Source organism: Eurypyga helias, unplaced genomic scaffold, assembly GCF_000690775.1.
Source record: "Eurypyga helias isolate BGI_N326 unplaced genomic scaffold, ASM69077v1 scaffold18919, whole genome shotgun sequence".
NCBI classification, from domain to species: Eukaryota; Metazoa; Chordata; class Aves; order Eurypygiformes; family Eurypygidae; genus Eurypyga; species Eurypyga helias.
Window position 1 is genome coordinate 22,231 of NW_010274164.1, and position 19,311 is coordinate 41,541.

General features: G+C 41.3%; 1 protein-coding gene across 1 annotated transcript in view; it reads right to left on the reverse strand.

Moving 5' to 3' along the window:
- Positions 1-2,416: 2,416 nt before the first annotated feature.
- The window catches only part of MET (MET proto-oncogene, receptor tyrosine kinase), a 68,173-nt gene continuing 51,278 nt past the window's right edge, over positions 2,417-19,311 (reverse strand). The window contains exons 11-20 of the mRNA XM_010159735.1: positions 17,009-17,155; positions 14,871-15,027; positions 14,150-14,290; positions 11,505-11,735; positions 9,031-9,111; positions 8,253-8,434; positions 6,571-6,680; positions 3,840-4,005; positions 2,811-2,947; positions 2,417-2,663 (exon numbers count right to left, since the gene is read on the reverse strand). Coding sequence (XP_010158037.1) covers positions 2,453-2,663; positions 2,811-2,947; positions 3,840-4,005; positions 6,571-6,680; positions 8,253-8,434; positions 9,031-9,111; positions 11,505-11,735; positions 14,150-14,290; positions 14,871-15,027; positions 17,009-17,155 — 1,563 coding nt within the window. The 3' untranslated portion in view covers positions 2,417-2,452. The remainder of the gene's footprint in view (positions 2,664-2,810; positions 2,948-3,839; positions 4,006-6,570; positions 6,681-8,252; positions 8,435-9,030; positions 9,112-11,504; positions 11,736-14,149; positions 14,291-14,870; positions 15,028-17,008; positions 17,156-19,311) is intronic.

Here is a 19,311-nt window from a genome sequence, read left to right on the forward strand (position 1 = left end):
GCTCTGAGAGCATGAAGAAGGCTCCACATGGGGCAGCCTGTGGTGAGGCAAGAGACTTCCCATTCCAAGAGACGATGCCATAGTGGTTCGCGACAAATGCTCTGCACCTTTCTCTGACCTGTTAACGGGCAGGAGGCTGAGGAACTGCACGTTTGGTTTACTGGTGCACTCTCTGTGTTTCTGAGTTCTCCTCTCTCTCGCAGGGTTCCACAGGTTGCTCTTTCCCATGTTAGTCAGGAAAAGCATAGAGACTTTTGTCAGCATGTTAACACTAATTACAGCACTTGGAGCGTAAAGTATTACAATAATTCATTTTAATGTTTATTAGGGCATAACAACAACTATAAACATAAGTACCATTCAGCTCTTTGCAGATATATGAACTTACTAACATCAAATCTTTACCAGAATCACGTATTCTTACAGGTGTCCCAGACACAACATTAACTTTATTAAGCAAAAGTTCATAAATAGTAAAAATGTCCTCTGTTTCACATTGCAGCGTTCCTCAAGCACGTATGTACAAGTTTGGAGTATCCTCTCCAAATCTATGTGTCATAAACTTCTTTAGCTGTTTTAACAACCATAGAGATGAAATTTTTTTTTTTTTTTTGCCTGCAGCAAAGCCTTTTGTCCTTGAGCAATCTACAATCAGTATTGCTCTCAGCAGACAGGAAAGTTCGTTTCTGAAATGAAAGTGGTGATGAAACACAACGCAACATTATCTGCTCGTAGTTGGCCGACACACTCTGCCCTCATTATAAATCTTTCAGTTATAACGCTGTCTCCCAAGAACAACCTATCTCCCTGTTATCAGTTCTTTGTCTGCACTACCTCTCTTTGAAGATCTCAGAATGCTTGGCTTGCAGCAACGGAGATATTATACGTAGGGTGGAGTGTGTTTACAATCAGTTCCTTTCCTTTTTAATATTTACATAGTATTTTTTCTTTTTAAGGTTGCTACAATTTATGAATCATGTAGGCTGACACACATTTTCTGAAATGTTCACAGTGCAGTATTTTGTGGCCTAACCAAACTTCGTATATGTCATTAAAAATAAACTTTTTTTTTAATATAAAAATAGAATATTTATGTGTTTACACCAACAAACCCAGTTCTATCCTATACTAAACAAGCTATACAGTAGTATGCACAGAATTCCACAGGAACAGAAATGACATGTGATGCTTGCCCTAAAGCTATAGTACTCTTCCCTAATGAATGAAAGTTTTATTTACTATCTCTTTTCCAAGTTGTTTCTCTGGCCATAATTTAGAAATAAAAGTAGGTATAATAATTCACTGGGTTATGTGTTCCAAGAAGAGGCTGGGGGGTGAGGGAGGCTAAAGCTGTTTCTTCTTTTCGTCGGTCTTCTCAGCTCTTTAAGGCTGGCACGAAGAAGTTACCGACCTTCCTGCTACGGCCGTGTATTTTTTAGGTCAGGGCTGGCTGCAACGCCTTTGCTCTTCACTCACCTTTGGTGGCAGCTCCGCCCAAGGGTTGGTGGCAGAGCTTCAGCTACACGGGTGTGACCCACCGGAGAGCAGCTCCATAGGGCTGCCAGCCTGCCTCTCTCCTCTTCCTCTCTGGAATAATGCTGCCTGCACTGCTACGTCACAGGGATTAGCCTGGCATTTAATGGGGATGCCGCCTTCAAGTTCACGTTCTCAGAGGATAGTTAACTCTGTACTGAAAGAAATGGAGGCTTTGCGTTTTTCAGCAAGAGATCTGTCGATATAGGCCGTTTGACTCAAAGAAGTGGTTGGATGTTGGAATAAAGTTGACACTTAGGAATGCTCTAAGCTAGATGATTTTCCCTTCATTTTACGTACCGTCTGACTGCACCAGAGGACTGGCAAGGCTGCCATACTTACTTTACTGCACACCATTTTTTGACATTTACCACGAGGCTGGCTCTCTTGGTTGCCTATGTTCTAAGAAACCTTGTTGATGTAGTGCCAAAATCCAAAGTTTGGCCTGTGCGGGAGGAAAACACGTTTTTAACTCTTGCAACTCGCACTGTTTGTCTTAGCCTTTTGTGTGAAGACCATTCCTGCGCTGCTCATTATCCTACAGTACATGCAACAGTAACAGTCCTTCCAGCCGTACTGATTGGTATTCTGTCTTCTCCTTCATGGCATTAACGATGAATCTTTGTTCTTGGGTCTGAGCACACATTAGCGAGAGCCAGTGGGGACTAGCTCCGGATGGTGGCACACAACGTTTCCATTTGGTGAACTGATGCAGTTGTCCATACTGTGATGGGTTATAGAATCCCATAACCTTAAACAGTATGACATCATGTCCTTGTACTAGTGCAACTTGGGCAACAACATAAACATGTGCAACAGTGTTCTCACAAAGACTGGGCAGTAAAAGCTAGTGGACAACATGTTTTGCTTTTTGTTCATACAACTAAGAACGGATTTTCCTCTATTTCAGACATACCCGTCATGTGTCAACATCCACATCTGTGCTGTCTTGTGACGATAAAAGAGAAGGATAGGGAGCAATGCACTTCACATTGACATAAGTAGCGTTGACATGAACGTAGTGTTCCCCAATAAAAGTGGAGAAGATTGTTGAGATTTTTGAAACAAGTTCAGAAAATGCTGGACGCATCTCAGGTTTTGGGTGCCAGCACTTCAGCATGACTTCATACCTGCCATTCAAATAAAAGAAGTGTTCAATAACAAAATCATGTAAAAAGGAAAAAAAAACCCCACCAACTCTTTCCTCCCACAGTCTCACTTCCTATAACATCAGAATCAGCCGCATTTGCAGAAGGCTTTGCAAACTATTTACTTACAGTGGGTCGGGGCAGTATTCAGGTTGTAGCAGCCTTCTTCCTTGTAATAAGTAAACAGTTATATCAAAAGAATTTACATCAGGATAAGGCGGTGCCCCTCTTGTCATAAGTTCCCATAACAACACACCAAAGGACCACTAAGAAAACAAAGACATAAATAATAAGTTATAGGGTTGGAGGGCTTTACATTCCAGTTCTAGAAGACGGTTTGACAGATTTAAGCATGGATTTTCCCTTTGAAAAGTTATTTTACTGCCTTCAGCTTTCTTTTAAGTGGGCAAATAAATGCTGTAGGGACTTGAGGAGCCACTTAAATTAGACCCAGAGAAACTTAACTAAGTAAATGAAAGGGGGAAAAAAAAAGCCTATAGGTCTGCTACCTAGCTGGTATAAATTGGCAGACCTCTTCTGAGGTTAATGGAGTTCTGCCAGTTTACATGAGCTGATGATCTGGCTAACTCTGTGTAAATACATACTGAAGAGAATATATGTGGTGAAAATTCCATGCATCATCGTCTAATTTGAAGCTGGATTGAAAGAGAGCTAAAATACAAAGTGATCCAGCCAGTAATGACTTCATCTTGTAATTTTTTCTTCATAAATGGCCAGGTAATACTTGAGATGGCTGTAGGCAGTCAGTAAGTGTCTATAAAGCAAATAAAGTCTTTTTGAGAACTATTACATTTTACGAGTCTCAAATTTAACCTGTTTTGTCAAGCTTTCCAGAGCCCCTCCTATAGCAGGGTTCAGCTCCAACTTGGCTTCTTGGTATATCCTTAGTTTCCCTTGCAGTGGGATTCAACTCCCAATTCTTTTCCTGAGCAATAACAGATAATTAGGTCAACAACTTGTTGCTTTGTGATTGGGACAAATACCTTTTCTGGATGTAGAAACAACCTCTTATGTGAACTAAAGTCAGATTCAAACATAAGTTATGGTTTGGAGCTAGTCCATTCATTAAATAGGAGAGAGATGCCTCAGCCAATATAAGAGACATGAATAGGTGATACAAATATGGTTGTACGTTACCACATCTGACTTTGTTGTGAACTTCTGAGTTTGTAAACTTTCTAAAGCCATCCATTTCACTGGTAGTTTAGCTCCTGTTTTATTGTGCACGCTGTAGTATTCTTTATCATAGACATCTCTAGCAAGACCAAAATCAGCAACCTTGACAGTGAATTTTTCATCCAACCTAGAGAAATGACAAAAAGTATTATCTGCAACTGAGCAGGCGAGATTTACAGTGATGGTGGACTATAATGAGTGACTTGCGTTTCTGAGACTGAGGCTCTGGAAGGCAGTGCTTTATCTTCAATCTACTGACTAATGTCACAGTGAAACAACAAGTGTAGCAAATCATATTTGACACCAATTTAACACAGTGAATGAAGTCAGGAAATCACTGATATTGTTTTGATAATATAATTTGAATTACAGTTCTTTTAAAACAGTTGCGTCGTATAAAATAATTTTGGCTAATAGCCTATACGTCCTGATGGAGTGCTACATCATTCCTTCCACAGCTGTTTCGCCTTCCGTATCCTTAGAAACCTCTCATTTTTATTTCCAAATCTAGGCACCACCTTTCCTATTCACTCTCAGTTTTGATAAGGAAGGGCCCATCATTATCTCAGTGACTGTCTGTATATAATAAAGTAGTCCTGTAACCAAGGATGTGTTTGGTGTCTGTACTGGGAAGGAATGGTGGCATAAAGAAAGTCCTGTTGGGGTGACAGCTCAGCCATACCAGAACATCTCCCCACCTTTGCTCCTCCTGAGCTTGGTGACTGTCCTGATCAGCGGTATCATTGTCAGAAAACAGACAGAGGGTGTTGGCATGCTTCAGCCTATCGCTCATTATACGTGCAGACCTAGCCTCAGCAAACACCTGCTTTTGGGCTTCTTTACAGAATCACACAACCACAGAATGGGTGAGGTTGGAAGGGACCTCTGAAGGTCATTTCACCACCACCTCCCCTGCTCAAAGCAGGATCAGCTACAGCAGGTTGCCCAGGACCATGACCAGCCGTGTTTCGAATATCTGCAGAGGTGGAGACTCCACAAGCTCTCTGGGCAACCTGTGCCAGTGTTCAGTCATCCTTACAATTTTATTGTTTCTTCCTATTTTTAAATGCAGTTTTCTCTGTTTCAGTTTGTGTCCACTGCCTCCTGGCCTGTCCTTGGGCACCACTAAGAACAATCGGGCTTCATCTTCTTTACTCCATTGTATCAGGTTTTTATACACATGGGTAAGATGCCCTGAGCCTTCTCCAGGCTCAGCAATCCTGTCTCACTCAGCCTCTACACGTGGCATTTTCCTGTCTTGAATTCATGAGGTTCCTGCCTCATGAAGTCCCTCTGAATGGCACACAACCATCCGCTGTGTTTACTGTTGTAATAACTAAACCCATGCCAATGAAGGGAGTAGGAGGGAACTTTGATGGGTCAGCAGGGGACAGCTTATACCATAGCAGCTTCCTGCACCTCTTCCAGGATACTGGAATAGAGTCAAGAGTCCATGGGGACTGTGTATGCATCCTGGCTTCCTTTCTGATGGACATCACTACTGCGCCAGGGGCTGAGCTTCTGAGTGCTGGATTGCACATGGCCACCAGAGAATGCGGGTCTTCAACCCTACATCCTCCTCTCAGGTGGCAGCAGCTCTCCAGGCTCAGAAGTACAAACACAGCCATTCAGTTGGCAATTGCTTTAATAAGTAAAATTAGCTTTCTGGTATTTTCCACTGGATATCAGTTGGCAACGTAAGACATCCTGATAGCTGTTCCCTCCTCACCCAAGGAAGAGACAGTAGGCTAGAGGGAATGTCCTGTTGCCACTATCTGGACTTTGATTAGATGAACCAGGGCTTTTATCCAGTAACCCTATTCCTTTCTTCTTAGGAAACCTGAAAATCACATTGCTTGTGGCTTTTTTCCTCCCTTAAAAAAAACAACAGCTGCAAGAAAACTTTCTTTTTCAGAGGCCGTTCAGCTGCATGAGCGTGCACCCTTTGAAAAGAGTAAGAAATCAGATGTCACAGGTGAATAACCTTTTTGCAGACCATGACATGCTAAAAGTGAACGCTAACGTTTATCCCTTACCTCACTAATTCACAACACAGCTGATGAATCAGCATAACAGTATCGGCAAGTCCTGTATCACCTAGTCTGTGTGTGAACTGAACTGTCTGGTTACCCAGACACTGGTAAGATTCTTTGCATGCTCTGCAAACATTAACATTTTTAAAATGTTAATTTGTGTGTGCATTTGAGCCAAAGTAAGCTCATACTCATGTAATGAAAGATTACTGTCAAGAGGTCTCACTGGTGTTTCTTTGTGTTCCTGTTTTTCTCACAAAGTTCCCGTGTTCCTCTCCCTCCTGCTAGGTGTGGCAGCAGAGACATGCTGCTTCTGAAGGGTTTGGGTGGAAGCACAGCAAGTTGAGACAACAGCAGTTTAACTTCCCTTAGGAGATGCCTTTTAAACTCTCTAACCAATGATTTTGAGAGGCTACACTTTCACCTCAGCTTTTCTGATTTCCCTCAGTCAAAAAAAAGCTTATGTGTACGAAGCGAGTAGCAAGCTGAGCAGCTCATCAGTATGCAAGACAAACATCACTATGATTACGGAACAATGAAAAAAACCTACCCTATTTTGACTAAAAAAGTAGAATCCCGGAAAATGTCATTTATCTCATTTCACTGTCCTACACAGAGGAGTGTGATAATATAGCTGGAATTAAGATGTTTGTACTTACATACAGTTTCTTGCTGCCAAGTCTCTATGCACAAACTTTTTGCTGGCAAGGTATTTCATCCCTTTTGCGACCTGAAGACCAAATCCAATTAAATCTTTTACTGTTGGGTTCTGTAAAATATAAACATTTGTGACACAATGAATGCAGAAGCCCAAGGAACAGACTGCTTTTTTCTGTGACTCTCAGTTTTTGACACACCCATCTTGCCACCAGAATGATCAAGACGGGTTGGTGCTTGCAGTGAAATCGGTGTAAGTTTAGGTCAAGTTCTTACCTCCAGCAAGGAAACACACTTTAAGAAATCAGAAAAGTGGGCAGACTCCAGAAGAGTGGAGTTTGCAGCATAAGCAGCATGACCTGGGCTGGAAAGTGGAACAGGACGCTGAAACCTCAGCATCAGAGCTGACAGACAACATTCACATTTGGGAACTTAGAGTAATAGCATGTAACTCAGTAGAAGGTGCTAACTGTGGACTTGGGGCTCATCAGCTGGAAATGACCAGAAAAGGACAGAGTTCTGTTTAGGGCAAAATAAGTGCAAGCTATCATCAGTATAATGCCATGGAAAAGGCAAACAAGACCGTAGCAGTTACTAGAAGACGACTTTCCTCAAAGATTGGTAACCCTTTCTGCTGGTCTACAAGGTGAGACCTTACTGAAAATGGTAAATATCAAACGAGGTATAAACAAAAACTTGTAATTCCTTTATCCAACAGCATGACTTGTTATGTAATAGTAAAGTCCCACAGATTTTTGTTCTGCTGACAGTACTCCATATAGTTTTCTTCTGTGGAAAAAAAATCTTGTTAAACTGTGGTCATTATTCTATTTATTCCAGGAAGAAATTCACAAACAAAGGCCCTGGTGCTTGTAGAATGAAAGAACCTCAAAAGGGGAGAGGTCCCTACCTCAGAAAGCCTGCCTCCACCAACAATTTGCCAAGATGCTTTTTGGGCTTTTTTAATTGTACTGGCTATTATTGATTGCCACAGAGACTGGGGAAAAATCCTGTTGGATCAGAAGTCGCTTTTTATTGTCCTAGCACTGTGAAATACTACAGTATAAATTGGGTTTACACTGCCTAAGGCAAGACCCGTGGTCTCATACTTGAGAGAAAGCAGCAAGGCACATTGGAGAAATGTGCGGTCTTTCAATGGAAACGGGGAAAAATATCTGATAATAGAGTACTCACACTTCGTATAACAATTGCTGGGTTTCTTTCTTAAGATAAGAAGAGAAAATACTGATAATAACGGGACTGTGACACTAGCCGGACATGAAGATGCTTCACCTAGGAACTGGAAGAGCAGATGGTGACGACTGGCACAGCTGTGCCGAAGTCAACAGAGATATGCCAGTTGAAACCAGCAGATGGTTGGGCCCCTTGACTTAGATCTCGTAAACACATTTGTTTATAAAGAGGCTTATGGATGGGAAATGAGAAATACTTATTGCTGATAATTTCTGGGAAACATTCTAGAGAGGAATTTGAGGGGGAAGGGAAGGAGTGGCAGCGCTGTGGTTGGGCTCGGTGCCAGCCTAAGCAAGTGCTAAACGTTAAGGTGTAGTAACAGCAGCAAGTTGCAGACGTAGTGTAATTATCACAGCTCATAACCTGTGGTGTTGGAGCAGGGCGTGGCTAGACTTGCACTACCGTTTCGTAGACCTCACCATGTACTTACATGAGTCTCGTTCCTAATGAAGTTTCGAAGATCTCCGTGTTTCATGTATGGAAGAATGACTAAGGGGGATCCTTCATTGGGTAAACAGATTCCCAGGAGTGACAGAACATTGGGATGAGTGAAATCTTTCATGATTATTCCTTCTTTCAGAAACTGAGCTACTTCTTCCAGGTCTGTAATCCCTGAGAAATCCAGTAATAAAATGAATGAATTGAAAGAAACCCACAGTTAATTTCTATACAGCATGTCATTGCACAACAAAGTGGTAATGAGAAGCTACAAGCATGCTTCCCACCTCCCACAGTACAACTAGCCTATGTGCGTCGGTTTTCTTACAGTTTGTTGGTGATTTTAAGTCATTTCTTCTTTTCTTATTATGAATTATTTAGAATTGAATAATAACACTTGAGTAAAGCCTTTAATAAATGTTGTTATAGTCTCTTCCTGTTTTTCCAGCCGCTTCACCCACTCCTTAGCAATTTAACTTCCAAACCCAAATCTTCAGTAGTCAGTAGAATAAAAAATGACACTGCCTTTCCCTCATTTTCCTGTGTCCTTTTCATTGAAGAGGAAATATATGGGCATTTCATTTGATGTACAAATATATACCAATGCCTCATGGTAATCTGAAGTCATTGGCATTGCTCCAGAGATAAATCTGATCCAGCTGCAACTAAGAATCTTTATTTGTGAAAGTACACTTGACTGTAATTAATTAGTTCACACTGGTTATCTTTGGAATTATGGTTAATGTCTCACTGTTAAACATGTAACTCACTATTCAGTGACTTCACAGCACAATGAATTTTCCTGCCGTCGTTATCCAGCAAAGTCCCGTGGTACACACACCCAAAATGTCCTATGTGAAAAATGAGCAAGATTAGCTTTAATAAGTAAGATTAGCTTTCTGGTATTTTCCACTGGGTATCAATTATGCTTTAAGAAAGTGATCACACTCCGTTTCTGTCCAATTCCCAACACTTGTAATGTATACTTTGTAACTAACACATAAAACTACCATTACATAAAACCATCATTACATAAAATGAATTCTATTTCAGCATAATTGATATTTCTTGACCTAGATGGAGAGTATAAGTAATGACAAGGCTGGCGCCACAACTGCTTCATGTTCTTGTAATGACTAAGGACACAAACTCCATGTCAGCCCATTCCCACCATACTCTCCTGTGAGATAGATGCCGAAGGGGAGCACTGGAAGGCACGAAGGAGCAGTTAGGAGCTGACATGACCACTGGATAGGAGGGTGGGTGGGTGGTTCCCAGTGGTCTGCAAGACCGTCCTAAGTGCTGCGCTGGATTGCAGAGCCTTGATGCATCTTCAGTGGAAAGTTGCATAAGGAGGGTTACTGTGGGCTTACAGTCTCTCAGGTTTTGCTATTCCGTGGAAAATGTTAAGAGTGGTGTGTTGGTCATGAACAGTCTGGGAGTTGCTCTACTGATTGCAGACTGACCACATCACTAGGCGGCAGCCTGTGGTCTCTGCTACGGCCTAGGTACGAGTGCAAAATGTCACTAAAAGATGCTGAGCAAAATTTGCCATCTTTCTCATTGTCTAAGCTGTAAAATAAACTGTCAGGGACACAGAAACCCTTCCTGACCCTGTGTTCTCCTGTCAAGAAAATGGGTTATTCTACAGAAACCTACTAGGGGAAACCTACTGTGAGAAATTAGGTTGGCCTGATGGGAAAGACAGAACTCTGGGCTCCAGACACCTGCATTAGTTTATTCGGATCAAACCATGTACATGTAATGGTGTCTTTCCTTCAGAGATGTACTATTTTCTGGACACTTTTAAACTATTAAATATTTGTAGGTAGGAAGCAAAGCAGTTTTTTGTCAAGTGTGAGTTCTGCAGAGAACAAGTCTATCTGATTAATTCTACTAGGTTCCAGTCATAAGTGCTGGTCAGAGCTCAGTTGGCTTTGCTTTTGGCTTAGGGTAAAATTAATACAAAGTTTGTTTTATAAAAGCAACTGAAATCCCATCAGACCACAGATTGTTTGGAGCCTGGGCATAAATCCTAAAGCTTGGAGCGGGTGTGTCTAAAATATTTTGGGGTTTGGCCCATTTCTAGTTATGGAGGAGAAAATTAAAACCAGTTAATTATATCGGTGTCATTCCTGATATTTTTCAATATTTAAAAAATGGGAAATTACTTGGACTTTTCTGAAACAAGAAAGAAAAGAAAAAGACCCACCCTTGCTTTGGGGATGATGAAGTGTAACACATGGAAGGGAAACACACTGTTTGCTTCATTTGTGAATATTCTCCTGCAGAAGAGGCACTAGGAATATAATTTATAGCCGAAGTTTCATCAGTTTTCTGATACTCAACAAAAGACCTCTCACACATGATCGACAGAAGTACTGAAAATCCAGTTTCTACTTGTGTTCCTAATAGGTACTCAGTAGTACAGAGTTTAATAAATGCTCCTAACAGAAGTACTGGCTTGGGCTATGAAAGAAGGAGGGAACCTGATTACAGAGATGTATAGAAACAGGAGTGATGGGACAAATTCAGAAAAATAGGAGACTGGCTATACCAGGGACAAAAATAAGGGGAAGTGAATCAGGAGCTACTCATTACTGCAGCTGGGATGAGAGAGGAATGAGGGGGAACAGAGAGCCTTTGGCAGGAGGAAACAAACAGTGAATTCCTCAGAGCTGCGGGAAACTTAGGGGTGTGTGTGCATTTCACCTGGCCCATGGGGACTTTTTACGGAATGCACTCGTGGCCGCAGGAGCTGTCCGTGTTGCGCAGCAATCCTGCCAGCCCTCGGGCTCCCTGCCTGAGGTCGCCGGTGCCCCCGCCTCAGCATTCCCTGACGTCTAGGCGGGCGCCTGGGGCTCTCCCGCAATACTCTGCAGCAGCCTCGCTCCTGCACTGCAGCCTCACAGATCAGAAGCCCTGGCTGAGCCTTTCTGTAGCCTGGAAAAGGGTGAGAGTGAGGCAGCTGAGTGGGAACCAGCAAGTCTCTGCGTTCAAAGGGGCCCCCTTAACTGGCAGACTCCTTCTTCCCTCTGGTGTCCAACTGATCAGATGCACAACCCTTCATCTGACCTCAGAGGAGAGCACCTTGGCTCCCCCGTGATTTGGTGCATAGCATGCAGTGCTCTAAGAGGTAAAATGCTTGAAAAACCTCCGTGTAGAGACCTGATCCAGAATGGTTTATAATGCATGGGCATGCAAAAGGAAGAGCAGTTTGCAAGGTCAGAGTCGTGGTACCCACCTCTTCCTATTACTTCGCTGAAGTGCACAATCAGGCTGTCAGCACCGATAACCACATGCTGCACTTCTTTGACCAGGTCAGGATTTAAGGCACTGATGTCAATGTGGACATTAGTTTGGAGAAGTGGGCTGGCTAAATCTGAGTCCCCGCTGGACAGAATTGGGGAGAGGTCAGAGTGAGGATACTGGGCAGGTCTGCACGATCCATTCTGAGACATGCTTGGAAACTGATCTGCAAGATGAACAGAAACTGTTATGTTATAACCCTTTCGGACTTCTCCTTGGAAAATGAAAAGCTTTATTTCATTGCTCAGCAAGGTTTATCAGTTTGGAAGTGACTTGGCTTTGCAGACGATTTGGTCACAAAGGGAAAATGAAAATACGCATAGCTAATCTGCCAAACTGCAGGAAAATCATGTCACTAGAAACTTCTGCTTGTCTCAGCTCTACTTTTCATGAAAGTAAATGGCAGAACTTCCACTTTTCTGAAGGGATGGAATGAAGCCCTGTCCCTTCTTGCCAAGTGTAGGTTATAGCATTTCTAGTAATTGGGAGTAACAAGAGTAAAATGGAAAAATGACAGCAATATGGGAGGAGGAAATAGCAAACAATTAAAAACATGAAACTTTTTATTATTTTCATGATCTAATTTGGTAGGGAACTTCACATTTCATGAAGGTTTCCAAACTGCTGGTGACTAGCTATATTTATCCAATGGTAAATATTCAACCAGGGAAATGCCTAGAGGTGATTCATATCCTGTAACTCCTGCAGATAATACAGTTGGTGCTACTCATGAAAATAACATGAGCCAGCTGATTTAAAATAGCAGAAATTAAAATGTTCCAGTCAAGCAAGGGGTATTTATTTGAGAAAATAATTTTTGTCAACAGCACGTTGTTCAGGTATTTTAACTTGCTTTAGTTTAAAAGATTTTTTCTAGTATTTTGTGTAATAGAATCAAAGAACTAAATTTAATTTACACTAATTTCAGTCTGGAATGATTCCAGTGGAGTCCGTGAGCAGAATTTAGCCCAGGGCCAAAAGAAAAAAACAGGAATAAATTTGACAACAGGAATTATCAGATATTTTATCCCGAAGAGTAAAAGATGTTGTACAGACATGCTTTATATATTTATGTATAAAACTTGGGAAGTTTTCACATGGTGCTGTTACCACTCTAGGTGCTGAGAAAAACTCAGTGCTGCCCTATTTAGAAGCGAAAATACAAACACTTACATATACCAAGCCACGTTTGTGTCACCAAGGGGAAATATCTACTTAATAATCACGGTGAAATGCTCAAGCCATGGCTGCAAAATAATTTTTATTGTTGCTACATGTAAATATTCGTGTTTTCTTGCAATTTTATTCTTTGACAGTAATTGATGCAGCCACTCCTACAGGAACATTAAGTGAACACACCTCCTCCCAGGGTGTGCTCTCCGCTGTGCTTTGCCAGTGCACAGCGGCCCCAGGACCACTGCAGATTTACCTTCCACCAAGGTTCTCTGCAGAGTTCTGTCTCGTGTACCACTTTCCCTTCTAACCAATGGCACAGGCTTTCCTTTTCCTTTGGGAATCTTTCAATCAACAAACTTCCTACGTGAGCTGGCGGCAGCAATTAAAGAATCATAAAGGAAGCTGGGAATGGGCCTGGCTCTCAAACAGCTCTGCGATTGGGGATTACAAAGGTGGAATAAGGACTGGGAGTGATTTATATTGATTTGCATACGGCAGCACCTGAAATGGTATGCGATTGTGTCTATACCAAGACTAACAATTATATGTGATATCTCGCATATGGTAACTCCTAATAGTTGAAGACTCTTTAACGGTAATCACAGAACATGGTCTCCAGATATCTTACAGGACATTTGCAGCCTAAAGTGTCATGACAAGTGCAGCAGAGTGCTCTTCTGGAGAATATCCACCCTAAAATGCTGTTATAAGGCACAAAAATCTATTCAGCATAGGGTCATTCTTCCCTCAAGCTCACAGGCCTGAAAATGAACAGTGTGTTTTCTGAGATGGGCATCTCAGCACACGTGGACCTCCACTCAATTTGTCACAGTTTTCACATCCCTTTAGCTTAATTTTTAAAACCAACATTTCTGTGTTGTACAATGTGCCATTTTATAGGAGGGGCAGATATACAGACGAAAGAACATCAGTTTACAAAACTCCACGTCCCACCCAGGTTGGGCTGACAGAACTGCTTTATAATGACTGCATGAAGTCACTGAAACACACTACACCTACAGCCACTCAATGCTACCCTTAAAAATCACTTTTTTTCAGAGTGGATTTGTGCACGGTGTGACTGACCTCATGATAAAATCATTATATCCTCTAGCTCCTGCTAAATTGTGGAGCATCCTTACAGAGAGTTTTTACTAGTAGTGGTTTATATATTTCTCCAACCTGAGTAAAAGTAAAAACCCTTTACATCTTAATCTTGGGAAGCAACCTGAGAAGCTCAGTTCAAATAGCAATCCCATGAACACGTGAAATTCCCAAACAATGCAGACATAGACAAACCTGATGAGAAACTGAAATTAAGATACTGATCAAAATAGCTGTCATCTGAAGACACGCGAAAGCCAAGATGTGTAAAATATCATCTGTACAGATTCACAGGCGTACCTTCTAGAAAAGTTGATCTGTAGTCTACAGATTCGCTTGAAACCATTTCTGTCGTTGGACTTACGCTCCTGGCGCTCACCAGCCTGTCCAGGTGAGGAGTGTGCACTCTGCCATCATAGCGCACTAGGTCGCTTCCCAGATCTGAAGGGGGAGGAGGAAGAAATATTAGAAAACCCTCCTGTTTCCTGTGGGCCAACATGCATTTAGGCATTTATTCGATTTCTAGATGTTCTGCTCTGCTGGGAAGAGGGTTGGGATTGTTGCTGAGGCAGATGTGCACAGGATGTGAACTTGAGCCATTTGTACAGCACAAGATTTGCTGTATTTTATGTTAAAGCCCCACTCTTGGCCACACTGGAAAGTGTGAAAGAGCTTCGAAGCCTCTGGGGACAGCTTCACGATCTAAGCGTGATGCTGCGTCAGAACAAGACCTGGTTATATACTAGCTCCACTCCTCCTCTTCCCCCCTTGCATAGTGCGGCAGTTACTAATTTTTCCTAATAGCTCAGAGTTCCACCAAAATCCTTCTCCTTTAGGCATAGTGTGGCCCTTCACCCAGCCCAGGCAAGAGCCAAGGGCTGAAATGCAACTAAACACGGGACTTGATTGTGACAAGTCTGCTGAAGGGGCACTGCATGGTAGTTAGAGCATAAATTGATGTCAGTTTTTAAAGTCTAAGATGTAATAACAGAATTATTGGATGGAATTTACTATGATGGACCTTTAATTTGTTTCTTCTTCCTTCGCCAGAGGAAAAACACCAAAAAGATGAAAATGAAAACGGATGTTGAAACAACTCCAGCAATTAGCCCCGTGAAATTCTGATCTTGCTGGATCAGCACTTTTCCAATAACTGTTGACAAAACTTCTTGCTTCCACTGAAAAAAACAGGAAAAAAATAGTGTGATGACTTCAAAAGACAAGTAAGAAGTAGATTATTAGTACTAAACTATGGGCGGATATGTCCCATATGTATTAAATCCTGCTTTTGTGATGCTGTGCTGCGATAAGACACTGAGAGTGGGGAAACTGTTATACTGCTGTACGTGAAAGCAGATCTACATTTTTATGACTGATTACGTGACTTCAAGAGCTCTGGTAGTGACACGGCTACGTATGCGCTACACCACACACACGGCATGCGCTCACACACGGGCTCTGGACAACAGGGTCCCATTGCTACCAGATGTTAATTCAAAATGCTAAATTCATACTTTTACTCAAGTGGTGCTCAGAAAAGTATGGACCTATGGATATATGGGCTGAGATAAACATTTAAAAAAATACTCCAAATGTCTTTAATTTGTGTCGTTCTGGCATAAATACGCTGTAACATCAAACTCCCCCTCTGCTGACAGTGTGCCTGCATTTTAGTTCCCAAGGTCACGTGAGCCTGTCCCTTGCCAGCTTCTAGCTTGTCAACAGTTTAAAGAAACAAAACAAAAAAACAACCCCCAAAATCAACAACCAAACAAACACCAAGCAGCTAACAGGGAAAAACTGTTTTAGGTCACACTGCACTAGCTCAGTCAGTTGGAATGCATTTGGCCATCTCTTCTCTTCCTCCCGTGGAATTCATTCCTCTGGGTACTGTAATGATGGATTTGCCCGTCAAAAGAGCAAATTTTCTTCTTCGCTGGGCAGACTGCAATTTCTGAGGCTTCTTGCCAGTAAACAAGCAGAAACCTTATTTAACCCCTTTATGCTGTGTTCTTTTCTACATACAAAATACATGCATATCTGCTTCTTGGAGGCTAAGGAAATAACCACACGGTAGAACCGACTGAATGTGGTTCCAGTCCCGGTTGCATATGCGAAAATACAAACAGGTACAGAACACAACATGTGCACAAGTATTACCCGAAACCAGGCATTTACAGGTCTGGGAAACAGACACCAAAAGGAGCGCTGCATCTAATTCTAGAGTTTGCCTGATACATTCAAAAACATTGATTTGTACTTTTCAAAATAAATTAATATTCAAATAAATTGATATTTACTGTATGAATAAAGCAAATTAGTTACTACCAATAACTAGTAGCACACAGTAACACCATTCACTGCCCAGGATCCTACTGATATGAACAACATAAAGACATAGGAAAAATAGATGGTCCATACTGTAAAGAGCTTACACAGACTTTGATCTTAATCACACATCACTGTCAAAGTCTCCACTGTTTTAAGTGAATCAGAGTCCATGATCAGCAAATTGCATAGTTTAAAGGTAATCCCATTCCGCTGTGATTTTCCTTATTTTAATATTAAAAAAAATACAAATACATGAAAGATTTTTGTCTTATTCTATGAATCAGTAGGTCAAACCTGTCTACAATTTAAATTTGCGGTAGCACTCTGCATGACACCACCTTCAGAACAACAGTGGAACTCAAACATTTGTCCTAAGTGTCTGCATGTTACAAAAATAAATAAAATGAAATTATAAAAATCAGACAAAACATGCTTTTAGAAAGGATCTGATCCTTTGGACTGCAGGTTTTTGTACTGAAAAAAGGAGCTTGTCAGCTATGAAGTAAACCTATTACAGTATAGCTTCCCGTTCTTCCCCATGTTTCCTCTGGTGTTTGGATTAATAACTCTCATTTCTGTGCTTTGTTTAGGTCCTACATTGTGCCTAAGGCTCCAGAAAGTCTCTGTACAAACAGGTAATAACAATGGTGGTAATATTCTTTTAAAATAGTCAATGTTATTTGAATTTCCATCCCAAACAAACAGGGATAGAGATATCTCTGTAAACACAGGCTTAGGCTTAAATTTAAAGTTTATATGTTCAATAGTGACACTGGGGATGATAATAAAAATGGTATTAATATCTCACGTGTGGCGTAGCTGCCTCACCTCTATATTTAGCTCGCTGTTGGATTTCAGGAGATCACTGGGAACCGTACACAGAATTGATTCTGACTGCAGGAGGAGGTTTTCACAGCTTTTGTTCCCAACTTTTAGCACCTCTCCTTTAACAGCTTCTGAATCAATATAATTTCCCTTGGGAAAAAAAAAAAAAAAGAGATCAATTTCATATTGCATAACCATTTCATGAAAGTTAGGGAGAACTCCTTTTATTACCTTGGAAAATGCTGTCAATGGAAAAACAATTGTGAAATAGAGGACTAATGCAAATTTACATTGCCTTGTCAATATGCATGTATCCATTTTTTTCATGTAAATGGCAGTTTGACAGACAGGTCAGAGGGTGTTGATAAAGTTTACAGATAAAATCTTCTGTCACTAATAGTAACACAGCCCATACAGACTTATAAAAATGTAAATGTCCAAGGGATAAGTCCTGTTGGTCCTGTCTAGACTTTTGCATAATTTGCACAAGAAAGGACGCATTATATGACCCTGCTGTTCATACAAAACTGGCATTATGTTATTCACAAACTAAAAGCATCTCAAACATTTTGTTTTGAAAGTGGTTATGGTAGCAGGGATGCAGATAAAAAAATTTCTAAAAGAACTAATTAATTATAATCATAAAAATGCACAAATCTGTTAAAATCACATCCCACAGACCAAAAAGGAACAAACCCTCGTGAAGATGACAGCATGAAAAGTGCACTCCCTACTCAGAAAACCTGCTTTCACATCCCAGACTTGGATGAAATACTATTCCTTCTGGTATTGCCCAAAGGCCAGGTTCAGGCTCTTTTGTGCTCAGGAGGGCATCAGTATTTAAGAAGCTGCCCCACCCCTCGCATAGCCCATCTTAAGATAAAAGAACAGGCATATTAAACAGGAATAAAAGGGTAGAAAGGAGGATGAGGAGTAACACTAACACAGGCTATTTGTGTGGGCTGGATCTGAGTTTTTCACAGGAAGGTGGTGTGGCTGCTGTGAGGCCTCATATACTGGGAAGAAAGCAAGAATCCCATTTCAGGTGGCAAAAAAACCCCTTTGGAATGTTTTGGGTCTGCTGCAGAAATCAGACTGAGCCCTGGGAAAACATTAATAAAAATATAGGAGAGACAGTTTAATATCCTATTTTGACTGACAAAGCCACGCCCCAGGTGAGTGCTTATTAATTGCTGGCCAAAAAAGTCCATTTTGCACTCTGTCTTCTGCCCACTTGGAGCTATTCTGTTTGGTGTTAAGCAAACATTCGATGGCCCAGGGAGCATGTGATCCACTGCTTATTGCTTATTAGCATGGAGACTTGCTGCAGACCGTGAGTCATTCATGTTCAAATCTTTCCTTTGAATGTTGTTCCTCAAAAGACTTGAATTTGAGTCTTCAGGATAAATACGTTATTCTGCAGAGGGTGGGTGAATGGCCTCTTTTTCCTGTACACCAAATCTTAGAATTCTTCTTCACCAAAGGTGATGCTTATCCAAAGGAATAAAAAAACCCCATGCTGACATTTCCTAAGGCGCTCTTTAGCTAGTTATAATGAAGATAGTACTTTCTTCATACTACCACTAGTGTTATATTGCCATTAATATATCATAGTCTCAAATATATCCAATATAATATCTCAATATATAAAGAGAACTCTTTCAGCAGTAGTTTCACTCTTCTAAGTACCACAAAATTTGCCTGTGATGTTAAGAAAAGAAAGAAAGTGACTCCTGTGAGAACAATATTTCCAATTTAAAATGTGTATCACCTCCTTCTTGCTGAGCGATGCCCTTGCACGCAAGCTGGAGAAGCTCGTTAGTGGGCTGAATAACTGTTGCAAACCAGTCTCATAGACCAACTACCTCACAACTTCTGAGAGATTGGAATAATTTGGATGAAAGTCTAGAAGCAGGAGAAGGACCACAAACTAAGGTGTGGAAATTCTGAGATTGGTGTCAGAAGAATTTTTGAGGGTCCTACGCAGAGCGTGTTGACTTGAGAAGAATGAGGAGTTACTCCAGCTGCAGTGTCCACTGCAGCTTGCTCAGAAATACCAGGGTTTCCATACTGCACTCTCTTGGACCAGATATTGAGAGAAACATAATTTTCTATGCAATATGGAAGACGAGTGAAAATACAGTGACCTGTAAATAGATAAGAAAAGTCCCTTAAATTGTCTCATAAAGAATGTGTTGTACTGGCTTAGGAATAGAGTAAGCAATTTTGTACATCTTGTCCTGCTCTGAGTTTTAGGACAGATGTGCTAGAGGACAGCCAAGATCTCAGATAAGATGTGTAACATG